At 39.4% G+C, this 13,925-nt stretch overlaps 1 protein-coding gene across 5 annotated transcripts in view; it reads right to left on the reverse strand.

Annotated features, from left to right (window-relative positions):
- The window catches only part of cobl (cordon-bleu WH2 repeat protein), a 132,748-nt gene that overhangs the window by 19,633 nt on the left and 99,190 nt on the right, over window positions 1–13,925 (reverse strand). For all 5 annotated transcript variants that reach the window (XM_052143766.1, XM_052143764.1, XM_052143763.1 and 2 more), the window contains one exon: window positions 2,226–2,712. In XM_052143766.1, coding sequence (XP_051999726.1) covers window positions 2,226–2,712 — 487 coding nt within the window. The remainder of the gene's footprint in view (window positions 1–2,225; window positions 2,713–13,925) is intronic.

Consider the following 13,925-nt stretch of genomic DNA (forward strand, 5'->3'; position numbering starts at 1 on the left):
TCAGGGACGGTCGAGGCTACAGGCGCTGGCTCAGGGACGGTCGAGGCTACAGGCGCTGGCTCAGGGACGGTCGAGGCTACAGGCGCTGGCTCAGGGACGGTCGAGGCTACAGGCGCTGGCTCGTTGACTGTGGTATGCGTGGGTACACTGTTCCTGGTCGGGGTGGCTTCAGGCTCGCAGGCCGTGGCTGGCATGGGCTCAAGCTCGCTGACCGTGGCTGACGTGGGCACAGGCTCGCTCACCGTGACAGGCGTGGGCTCTGGCCCGCTCACGGTGACAGGCGTGGGCTCTGGTTCGCAGACCGGGGCAGGCGTGGGCTCTGGCTCGCTGACCGTGGCTGACGTTGGCCGGAAGGCGGAAGCCCGTCTTCTTCTCCTCCTCCGGGCGGACGAAGTCGACCGTGCTGGCTCATGGATGATGACAGGCGTGGGGGCGAGCTCGCTGACCGGTGGGGCAGGTGGAAGAGGATGAGCCAAGGATGACTGGAGGGTCACCGCCGTGGGAGGAGAGGCAGGATCCTCAACCACATCCACAGTAAATAGCGAGCCGCATGCCAGAAGTGTCTCTTCCATGAACTCACAGAGCGTCCAGCCACGTGTCGCCGGCGGCAACCGCTCCTGGAGCGTACCGGTCAGGCTAGCCTGGAAGAACACCACCAGGGAGGAGTCAGGATAGTCGGTGGCGCTCGCTAGGTAAAGGAAGTCCCTAATGTGATCCTCCACCGGGCAGCTTCCTTGCTTCAGGTCCAGGAGGCGGCAGCATGCCCAGATAACCGCTGGAGTCATTATTGGGTCGATCGTTCTGTAACGTCTAGTGTAAACACAGGATAAGACGGACAAGAGGTGCGGATCCAAATGCGGTTTTATTTAACATTTAATAAATCAAAGGGTAAACACAAAGAAAAGTCCACGATGGGAAAACAGGCAACTGAAAACACAATGAATATTTAACATATAATAAATAAAAGGGTAAACACAAAGAAAAGTCCACGATGGGAAAACAGGCAACTGAAAACACAATGAATCAGATTACACACGAGGGAACAAAAACACAAAACAGAACTAGGAACTCGGGTAAAGGATACACAGATCAGGCTTGACAACATACCGAATACAAACAACGATCGACAGTGATTAAACAAAGAATCAGGGTTTAAATACACGTACAAAGTGGAGACTGAACGAGACACAGGTGAAAACAATGACGAATGCAGGCAGTGAGGGAGACCGGGAATTGTGGGAAATGTAGTTTAGACAAGGACAGTGAAACACGGGGCGAACAACAAGGAAAACGCGACATGGAGCGTGAACGGTGACAGGTGAAACGGAAAACACGGAACAGACCAGGAAATATGACATAAACGTGATAGTGCGACAGAGAACACAGGGCAGACAACGGGGAATCGTTACAAAAGAAGAGTATCTGCAAGCGTGCCCTTGAAGTCAATTACACAATGCAGCCTCATCTCACCTGACACATGAACTCATGCCACCTCCTAATTAAAGGTTGCATCAATCAACATAGTTTGATGTGTTACGCAACTTTGTCAGCCTAAGAGTTAATGTTTCAAGGAAACATATTTCTATTTCCAGAATTATCACAATGATTTTGTGCTGAACCTGAAATTCTGTCTCTGTGCTCGAAGTTTGACAAAAAGTTTTGACAAAAAAAAAAAAAAAAAAAGAGTACGAGTGGGAGAAGCAACTGCTTGTCCAAAAACATCATCATCACCTCAAGTGGTATCATCAAACTTTATACTGTGAATTTGACAGATAATCCAGTTAATTAATGTTTTGGGAAATGGGATTTCATTTGCAGGTTGAGAACTGTTCATTGTATATCACCAGGAACATTATTTTTCAGGGGGTGGTATGTTATGCTCACAGAAATCAGTGATGCGTTATAAGGTTGGCATGTAATCAAAATCTGGACTCCAGATACACTGGTCTTCTTTATCAGTCATCCCCCACTCAACTTTTGCACTCTAGATTCAATTTTAAACTGATTTAGTGTTGTCTTTGCATATCAAGCTGGGATAAAATAATTATTTTAACATTGAAAAAATGACACACTTTAATATTAAAACGTCAAGTTTCTTGTGTGAAAGTGGCTAATGCTGTGTGTCTGATAACAGTGCAGCATTTTATTACAAATGTGGCTGTTACATCATTCCTCAATTTCCCAATTTGTTTGGATATCTCTAACAAAAGACTTTGTTACATTACCTATTCCACTATTGCGGTTGTTCTCCATCTCATCCATTTTTAGCTCCAGTGCTGCTTCTGTGTCTTCTGTCGTTGTGTGGATAGCTGCTTCTTCCTTGTATTTAAGCACAGGTTCAGCTTCTCGTTTAGATGTAGTGTAAGCAGCTATCACATGAGCCTGATGTGCCACAGGTTCCTCAGCTAGACTGCTGCTGCTGGATCCTGCAGCCACATCATCACCGCTGGAGCAGATGGACCTGGCTGGTTCTGAATCCTCAATACTGTGGCTCAGATCAGACCTGGAGTCATCAGCTGGAGACTTGGTGGCAGGAGTTTGCAGAGGTATCCTTTCCGATGGCACAGGGATACTGGGGGCCCGCACAGGCGTGGTGTGCTCAGGGGTGGGCATAACAGGCTCAGGTGTACTGGGGGATGGAGTGGGCGGAGGTGCTGGAGCCTTGCGCTTCTTTAGCTGATGGTGTGAGGATGGAGAGCCATGCTCTCTTATCTAGAGAGTGAGAAGATAAGCGTAAACATTTGAAATTACATTACAAATTTTAACACAATGTGCCTAAAATTGTTTTCCTAAACAAGTTTTGTACATTTTCGGAGGAAAATGTGAGTGGTGTTTACCCTAGCGAAACTTGCCACAACAATGCTAGGGTGGTTACCACACTACCACGTTACTACGCTGTTGCAGGTTGCTAAGGTGTTCTAAGTAGATTTTACTGCATTACTATGCGGTTGCTTGGGTGTTCTTTGTGGTTGCTACAGTGCAACAGTATGGCTGCTAAATTGTGGGTGGTTGTTTACTGGCCCCAGGTCAAAAGAGTCCAACCCCAAGTCCCTATAACAGGGAAAAGCAACTTATGGTACGAGGACCACTATTGGCATGCAGAGGGGTAATCACTGGCACGTGAGCTACATTGAGAGAGAGAAGTATGTATTTTCTTTATGTAAATGAATTCCTTAATAAATGCATGCCAAACTACCTCTTGATGTATTCCCTCCTCATAACCACACAGCGTGTTTTAATTAGTTATGAGTTTAAAAAGGAAGTTAAACACTGTTAAAATGTGACTAAACGGCGCAAGCCAACAGATGAGTGCAGCGCGTCCAATCCATTTGTGCATCATGAGCCACTGATACCACTTTCACTTTCGGTGAGTTGTGCAAGCAAATCCGTCTGCTTCGCATCTGTTTCGCTGTGGAGTTGAGTGGATGCCACATTCTCCTATTTTATTTGTTCCTTTTTGCTTTCAGAACAACACTTGATATAAATAAGAATATACCGCTATCAATGTTAGAGATTTTTACCCACACACAAACACTCCTTAATCATAATGATTTTACAATAGTAATATTGTAATAACCATGACTGTAGTAACCATGTATTTTGAAGGGGAAGCCATGATTTTGATACAATCATTGTTGCCAACTTAGCGACTTTGTCGCTATTTTTAGCGACTTTTCAGACCCCTTTAGCGACATTTTTTCAAAAAAGCGACTAGCGACAAATCTAGCGACTTTTTGGACAAACTTTAGCAACTTTCCAAATTCCAAATATCGCCAGTACTGCAAGCGTGAGGTCTTACTTCCCCGCTGCGTCTGCTCTGTTCAGTGAGCGGCTGAGAGGAGCAGCACATTCCGTTGACTGCACGCCAGCGGACATAGACATGAATGAGCTGCGCATGTGCACGCTGTGTTAGCAGGAACCAATCAGTGATCACATAGCAGCTGCCGTCTTTGTTTTAATTCACAACATTTAATTTGACCGTTTTTTCTTGGCATGCGCTTATATTCACTACTAATCAGAGTTTTAGTTCATTCCGGTTCGGTTTCTGAACTCTCCGACTTCAGATTGTATATTTACAGACTCTATACATTTTACTTATCCAAACACAACAATAAACCTTCTTCAAACTCATAAACGTAACGTTAGCTAAGTTCCGTTCCGTTCCGTTGTCTAACGGAAAATATGTAATTGAGAACCGTTTTACTGGACATTCGGCTATATACTTATATAAAAACAGTATGAGCACGGTTTAGGGGAGATAACCGTTATTATAAACTGAAGTAGGCTACAGTACCGACAAATTAGGCAGAATGCAAATACGACGCGATGACGTCATTAATATGCTAATGACGCATGACGTCATCTGGCGACATTTAGCTACTTTTCGAGCAGGCTTTAACTACTTTCCCTTGAAAATAGTTGGCAACACTGGATACAATTAACCATAGTTTACTACAGCAATACTGTAGTTTCCAACAGTAACTATGGTTTTACTGTATTAATATTCCAGTAACTATGACTAGTAACCATGGTCAATTTTGTGATTACTATGGTTTGACTACAAATACCAGGGTTAAACTATGGTTACTGTAGTAAAACCATGGTTAATTTGCATAAGAGTTCAAAACTACATTGGATGGCAGTGGTGATTGTGGTGACAAGGTGATTGTTGTCTAATCTAAAAGGGATTGAAAAATGGCACTTCATGTCAAAAAAGGTGGCCAACCCATGCCATATAGTATTCTGGTCCCCAAGGGATTTGTTTTTTCAACAACTATATTGCCCAATAAAAAGGTTAAAAAAAACCCCAAAAAAACAATTACACATCTCTGCTAAACAAGTCACATGATATGAGGTGTCATTGTTAAGAATAGGGGTTTGTTCAGATCCCAAACTCTTAAGTACAAGCAATAGTAATAGTGATCCTATAGTAAATAACGTACAGGTATATTGAATATACTGGTATAGTGTAGAGTAAATAGTAATTGTGAATAGTGAAGTATGAGCATTAATAATAAGGACCAAAAATGTTTAAAGGGCTGAACATAAACATGAATGTTAGCCAAATGGACAGATCGAAACTTGTCCAGAGATATTACAGAAAGATGTAAACTTCATCTAGGGGCTCAGTATGAAGCAGCCAATATTAGATCAAAGAAAATAAGTAGATAAAAAAATATAGTGAACGTTGAATAGAATGATAACTCAACTCAAGACTCAAGTTCCTATCTGATCACTGTAGTAGGGGCTTGTACCCACAGTAAGGGTGTCTTTCAGCACAGATGTAATCAAATTCAAATTTGCCAGAGGGGACAGACAAATCTGAAAAACTCTTACGCTGTAGATTCAAGGGGTCTGAAATGACTGAAGATTCAAAATGACTAAGATAGGCTGCATTATCCAAAGAGGTAAAAGATTTTATACATATACATTTTAAATGTAGGAAGAAGTCAATCTCCCTTTAAGAGGGGGGATTTTGCACCTCCTCTGCTGGCACATCAGCTTGCATATTACTGATTGTTAAATCAATATACTTTGTACAGCTCTGCAGGTAAGTCAGGACAGACAATGGCAAATAAGTAAAATATAGTTGATCCGTTTAAAGAAATTAAGCTGCCAGAAAACCTTTTGTACTGCTTTTTCATGTTGCAATCAGCAACCAGATAGACACATTTCCAGTCTAATTCAATGCATTATTCACAAAATCGAAAACAAGCTACAGTACGTTGGACATAAACAAGCAGAGGAATGCCCCCGAGTACATGCATACTCAAATGTGGGTCAGATGTGAGCAAAACATTGAACTCAATGACATTTTCACATGGGGTATGTTGAGGAACAAGGAAGTGGGTCAACTATGTCTGTTACAATGTTTGTTTGACATGTGCCTCCTCCTTGCAACTGTTCACGTTCTGCTCCTCAAAATCAATTGTCACAGTTTAAACTGCTTCTGCCAAGATAACTGTGGGATCATACACTTGTCAATTGGTTCATGGGTTGTGGCTGCAACCACTGAGTCCTACGTCGGTGCTATGGTGATGACCTGAAGTGCTTAAATGGCATAAGGTACTTGGAAAAAAGACTGGCAAATGGAGAGAGATAGAGAGAAAGAGAGACAGAGACATAAAGAAAGATTAACAGCAACGTTACGCGAGGTACAGGATAAAGATGTTTCTGTTGTGGTAAGTTTTTTAAGCTCTGAATGTGTTTTTAAAGATTTCCTGTTTCAATGCCATACCCAAAATGAAAGGCTTATAACATTTAAAAAATATATATTATATAGATAATGATACATTCAGAGAAGCTAAAGAAATCACAAAAAAATGTTGCCAAAAAAATAACTTTTTTCCTTATTTGACATTATATATCTCTAGGTGTAAATAAGGTGGCTCTGAAAAACTGCTTTTGTTTAGTTCCCAATCATGTCAACTGTATTGGAGAAAGGTTTTGTGTTGATAAAACAAAGCAATCAAAAATGATTTATCATAAAACACCTCCATGTGTCCAAAAGCCTCTCCAAACAAATAAAACATAAAAATTGTATACAAGAATGAATTACACATGCAAACACAACAATGACTAAAAGTTTGCATAGCATGCAGACATGATTTTAGTAATGAGATGTCACAGAATGAGTGCCTTTTGACTCAGTGCCATTTACTTGGCGCCATCTCCTGGTGGTAACATTGTGCTTCGTGTGGATAATCTAATGATCTATGCATCCGATTACCTTGTGTTGGCTCGTTTTAAAGATAATCCCATCCTCTAAATAATGGTATGTGATATTTTCTTTTCTTTTTCTTTTTTGTGAAGTTATAAGTGAAAACGCTGCTTTTAAGCAACACCAACATAATTGTCAAAGACATATACTTAGCTATTACTCACTATAATTTTTAGTACAACAAACAGGCTAGTTGTATTCTACTTTTTTAGAGCTTTCTAACAACATATGACACATGGCTATTTGATGAGATTGATGTTTTTACAGATTGCAATAATATTTAGTGCAATAAAAAAAAATCTATATGGAACACTTCTGATTTGTCTGATAATTTCAAAGCAATTGTTCAGTTTTGGTCATAATGCCTGCATGCATTGCAAATTAATGCTTCTAAGCTTTCAAACTATATCTATTTTGTGTTGGGAAAGACTGTATTTTACAATTATTTACAATCTATTTTGACAATTATTTAGTTTCCTCATGGACCCAATGGCAGGACTGAGGGTTAAGAGAAATAACAAGATATTGCATCTCTGGTAAACTGTAGTGACAAGGGTACATAGTTTAAAGTACATAGTAAAAGATCCTTTGAATAACTGTTTGCTAGGCTTACTATGATCTCATCAGTCATACAACATCTACACTTGCACAGGAGATCTGTGTCCACAGCAACCTTTGCTGATCTCAAACGCCCATCATTCATAAACTATTTACACTTCCCCTGCTTCTTATCTGTTTGTTTATTAAATATTTTGGCTAATTTTATAATAATTTTAGATACTATACATGACTATTCTGTGAGGTTTTGTTGTTAGGTAGCAATTGTTTTACAGGACTGTTCAAGTATCACATGATTAATTCTTACAAGTTCAGATTATGTTTATGTTATGTTTTTATTAAGTCATTATTGTTAATTCTGTAATAATTTGTCAGAGTGGAATGTTTTCATTCATATTATTGATTTAGAAAACTATTTTCTGATTAATCAGCTATTGACCTGTTTTCCCACCTTATTATTGGTCTCTGCAAAATCCATCTATCGGTCAACCTCTATGGGAGACATTTGGATTTGTTGCAGCTTTTTAAGTAATGAATGGGTTTGTGTGCCAATGTTTTTTAAGGTATTATTTTTTACTGTTGTGTTAATTGTTTTATAGTACTTACATTTTTTTTGATAATATGTTTGCTGGGTTATGATAATTCTTATTATTTTTATTGTGATCCAGTGATAATGTAATGTGATTATAAATATATATATATATATATATATATATATATATATATATATATACACACACACACACACACACACACACACACACACACACACACACACACACACACACACACACACACACACTGTTTGGTGACATGGAATGCAAACATGTGGATTTGCTTTCACTGGGTTAAAGTTCAAAGTCATTATGTGTTCTATTTTCTTCCTCAATGTCTTCAAGTAATTTAATGTACACTTAAAAGGTGCTCTTAATCTGTGTGGGTACCACACACTTAACCTCTGTCCTTGAATCCACAACCGGGCAGTGCAATGACCGAATTCATCCCTCTGGCATGCTAAAGCTTTAATGTAAAGCGGAGAAGAGAGAGGAAGGAGAGAGTGCTTAATTGCAGGCTATGAAGCCACAGTCACACAGGGCCGCTGGGTTACATTTCACCACATGCTCACTGGTCATTAATTTTCCCACTCTCTCCCTAACACTGAGCCCTACATAGTGCTCAGAGTGGGAGCAATATAGGAACACAGCATGCTCCAGGTTGCTCTGATGCACAAGAAAACATATGCAATCACGTTCAGCATACTGTACTTCGGAAAGGAGAAAGACGTTGATGTTTGCAATAGAGCAATGTAGGTTGCATCTGGTCTGGTTGTAGTACAGGTCAAATATATGATCCACTCTGGGCATGGGTGTTATGCTCCCACAAGTAATGCTTAATTATCATTGGGGAAATTGTCTCCCAGGCCTGAGAGAACGAGGGAGGAATGTGACAGGGCGGAGGGCTGGGCCTGGTCGGGATTTTACACACCCGGTCCCTTATCAGGCTAATCAAGCCTCCGAGAGGGATAAAGGCCGACTGCGGATGGTGGTGCGACAGAGAGAGAACGTTTACGGGCAGCTGTCCGTCCTATGTGTGTTTGTGTCTTTTGGTTTCAGTTTTACATAAAAATTGTATTTATATTGTCAAGCCGGTTCTTGTCTCCTCCTTTCCATTGTTCACTTTACACCATGCTTTATGAATTTGAGGGTGTGCCAATTCAAGAATCACTAACTGGTGTCGACCATAAGTTTTGAATGCGGAGAATTCACTAAACGTCTTTTTTGCGTATTATTTCAGTGCAAAAACCTGCATCATATTCACTAACCACATGCAATCCAGTTTAACCAGGATCACTTTACATGGAAAGATAGAAATTCATGCTGGTCTAAGATGGTCTTTTAAGCAGTGAAGTATTTATTGACAATCCATTTACTTAATAAAACAAGTAAATGTCTTTTTTTGCAACTTTGGGTGATTATTCATACAGATTCCATGGTCAAACTATGGCACATCTCTCTCTCCTTTCTTTACTTTAATCTCTCTTTCCATCTTGCAATGACCTCTTACATGAACTTAAGTCATGCTTTTGTTAATTATTAAGATAAATATGGAGATAAATCAAACCTCAGATCCTTTCCCCTACCCTCTAACCTTTAATCCTAAAGAATGCTGAGATTGAGATAAATTTGGAATGGTCCCCCGCTAAAGGCTGAACTATTTAATTACTCTGTCCTGTGCCCTGGTCATGAGCTGGAACGAACACACACACACACACACACACACACACACACACACACACACACACACACACACACACACACACACACACACACACACACACACACACACACACAGGCTTTTCACTTACAACCATGCAAAATGACACACAAAAATTAAGTTTTGATCTGAGTCAAAATGTGTTAGGGTGCCTCTTAATGAGCTCCCTAGTTCATTAGTCAGGACACTGGTCAGGGAGTCAGTCATTTCTAGGATTATCCCAATCACAAAAACATAGGGAGCATCGTTGCTCACGATGTTCCCTTTCTGCAGTGTTTCCCAAACTGGTGTACGCGTACCCCTGGGGGTACGTGAGGTGACAATGAGGGTACGTGAATAACATTTTGAGATTTAACGTTCTTTCAATTTCATCACAGTCTAAAATAAAATTCAAACCCTGTTCAAGCATTTCTCACTGGCAAAAATTATTTGTGTGCCCTCTAGTGTAGAAACACAAAAATGGTTGTGTCATAAAGGTCAGAAAAATATGCAATGAAATAACTCTATCTAATAATTACTCATTCGTTGTGCGTCACACAAATATATTTTTTCGCTAGCCCAGCCCAGTGCTAGGTGACATAGCTTAGTGATAGCAAGAAAAATACTTCACTGTTTACCAGACTCGCACATGTCAGTCGTCCACGGTTTGAGTTTATTTTTTTCTTTGCAGTTTAAAACATAATTTGTATTTAAGGTTAGATGCATAGGGAGTTTTGATTCTGATGGTATAAGTTCAAAAGCTTTGATGACAGGTGTCATAATTTTCCATATTCACACGCAGTAATTTTCAATCACATTTTCTTGCACGGTAGAGACCCATTTTTACATGTGTTCTATATCCATATTCTATGCGTTAGAGAGGGGGTACACAAAAGGATGTTGAATGTTTGAAGGGGTACACCACTGCAAAAAGTTTGGGAACCACTGCCTTACTAGAAATGTTATCAGGTCTTCAGAAGTCTCTTAAGTTGTTAGAGGACAAATGCAAGCTAAATATAAGAAGTCAAAGCCTTATTTATTCTTCAAAAGTTAATTAATTTTGTATCCATAATGATAATGAAAAAAAACAGTGTTTAATTAAAACTGTTAGATGAAAACATGTATATTTATTTTTTAATTTATGCCATTTGTCTTTCACAATAATACTGTGCGTTTTAATGTACCGGTAATATCTACACTGAAAACACATTTATTTATTTATAAACATTTATTAGAGGATCAGCCTCATGAGATGAAACATCTCGTTTTCATGGGGGTCCTCAGTAACATATCCAAGCAATATAGAAAAGTAAAACAACAGAGTAGATACAGTATACAAGATACAAGAAAAACCTAAACACACTCACGACACACACACACACATACACACACACGCACACACACACACACAAGCTCTCCCTATCCCTCCCCTTCACAGAAAGTAAAGTAAATCACAATGGTTCCCAAACTGTGGTATGTATACCACTAAACAATAACACCTTATTTAATCTTAGACTCAGCATGATGGTGCTCTGAAAGTCAAGCATTTTAAGAGTGGTAATAAGTGTGACCCAATAATCCCAAAAATAACTGACAAAGTTGACATCACTAGATATGTATTTCTACAAATAAACACATTCATACACCCATAGCTAACATGACACATAATAATGCTAAATCTGAAATATTAGAAACATAGACAAGTATTCTCAAGATGTGTTAACAAAGTAGTTCGGAACAGAGGAAAAGATGTAAGCGGCGGATAAATGCAGGAAGGCTGTTCCAGTCACGAGGGGCTTTAACACAGAAGGCATATTTCCCAATTTCTCTCTTAGCTCTAGGAACAGTAAAGAAGATCTGTTCATTGTGACGAAGATTATATTGTGAGCTATAAGGCACTAAATATTGCGATAAATAATATGGATATTGAAAGTGAATGCATTTAAATATAAGCTGAAACCAATGAAATTGTCTTCTGGCTGAGGGTGCAAGCCAGGACAGCTGGTCATACATCACACAATGATGTGTCCTATAGGGGCAGCGAAGGACGAATCGACACAGGCTGTTGTATACCACATTGAGAGAGTGTAGACAAGTGACAGTAGTGTTAGCATATATAATATCTGCATAGTCTAGTATAGGTAGCAGCAACTGGGAGACTATTCTTCTCCTAACCTGAAAATTAAAGCAGTCTATCGATTGATATAATGTTTTAAGACGAAAACTAAGTTTGTTGTTAAGCGTGTGTATATGAGCTTTGAATGAAAGATCATTTTCTAGCCAAACACCGAGATATTTAGATTTTTCAATTAACTCTAAAGGAGAAGAATCCAGAAAATGCAGATTAAGATTATTTCTCTCTTTCTTCTGGAAAAGCATACAGTAAGATTTTGACTTATTCAACAGAAGTTTATTGAATGACAGCCAGTGCTGGACAGAATCAAAGTCACACTGTAAGGAATAATTTATGTCAGAAATATTCAAATTGGAGCAATATATAATTGTATCATCTGCATAAAGATGAATGTCACATCCTGAACAGCAGAGTGGCAAGTCATTAATAAAAATGGAAAATAACAAAGGCCCAAGTGAAGAACCCTGGGGTATGCCTTTATCTACACCTGTAAAATTCGACTGACTACCCCTGAAGGACACACACTGACGGCGGTGATGGAGATATGAATTAAACCACAGAAGAGATGAACAGGAAAGGCCAATTATGTATAATTTATCCAGGAGCAGATAATGATCAACTAAATCAAACGCTTTTGTAAGATCTAAGAAGATGGCTCCAGTACTCATATTGTTATCAAAACTAGAGAAAATATCATTTGTAAATTTCAAAAGAGCAGTGGTAGTTGAATAATGTTTCCTGAAACCTGACTGGCATTGAGATAGTAAATTGTTAACAGACATAATGCTGCTGATTAATCCCAGCTGTTTAAAAGCACAACATCGTAATTGTATCACAGGTAATTGAGTCATAAGTGTCCCAAAGCTCAGAGGATCAATAACCTTGTCGGTGCAGATATCTTTTTACTCTTGCCAGTAAAAAAAAGAAAATAAATAATCTTAAAGGGAAAAAGGAAACTCTTAATCACGCTTATGCGAATGCGATTACTTCATTGCTTAACGTTGGTCAAGAACCCTGATCTCTGAGTTCATGTCACAGGAGAAGGTCAACACTTTTGAATTGATTTAAAAATGGCAGATGGGAGATGCAACTGGTCAGTAACTCAGCAGAATGGGGCCGACGTCAAGGTACTGGAACATTCAGTAACAACATGCTGTCTTCCTGTGTGATAATGTTGGAGCAATGAGCAATAATAATATTAACCCTTATAATGTGAAACAATTCATCTTTGCATCACACTTTGAATTTTTATTTATTTTTTATTTTTTTAATCCCTTTTTCCCCCAATCTGGAATGCCCATTTCCCACTACTTAGTAGGTCCTCGTGGTACGGTTACTCACCTCAATCAGTCTTCTGAGACAGTCAATCAGTGCATCTGATCATATGGCTCATTGTGCATGACACCGTGGAGACTCCAAGCATGTGGAGGCTCATGCTACTCTCCGCGATCCACGCACAAATTACCACACACAAGAACAACTAATCGCGACCACGAGGAGTTTACCCCATGTGACTCTACCTTCCCTAACAACTAGGCCAATTTGGTTGCTTAGGAGTACTGGCTGGAGTCACTCAGCACTTTCAAACTTGTGACTACAGGGGTGGAAGTCAGCATCAATACTCGCTGAGCCAAGAGATGTGCTGTAAACAATCTGGTCTCAAGTCACGCCTCCTTCTGTTTTATTTTTATGCATCATTCCAGGTCACATTTAGCCACAGTGTTGCCTAATCAGTCATAAATCCATCCACCGCTGAGAGAAGCCAAAAAAAATCTAAATAGGACAACATGCCAGTCAACGTAACAGGGGCACTGAGTCAGATTGGTTTGGGAAGGAGGAGGTTTGTGGAGGGGTGTAGCAGACCACTTTATGGCCTTTAATATTCTTTATTTGGAATATTATAGGCCAAAGCAGGAACCTTTTTGACATGGTGCCATTTTTAATTTTCCTTTTTAATCACTGTGCCCCACCCACAACCCCCAACAATGTGTTTCAAAAGTCAAAGACCAGTTCTTTTTTTCCAATTACAAATTATATTATCAGCATAACAACTTGCATAAAAACTTTAACTGAACAATTAGCATGGATTCAAGAATTTCTTCATAATTTGGTATGTCCTCCTTCATATGTCCTCATACACTTGAGCTGACATGAACAAAAACTAATAATCATGTTTATCAGCATGATTTGAGAATGTTCCAATGATAATCTTGTGTGCTTCTATGGAAGCAAGAAAATCAGACATTTTGTAAAAAGCTA

This window comes from Xyrauchen texanus, chromosome 15 (assembly GCF_025860055.1).
Source record: "Xyrauchen texanus isolate HMW12.3.18 chromosome 15, RBS_HiC_50CHRs, whole genome shotgun sequence".
Lineage (NCBI taxonomy): Eukaryota > Metazoa > Chordata > Actinopteri > Cypriniformes > Catostomidae > Xyrauchen > Xyrauchen texanus.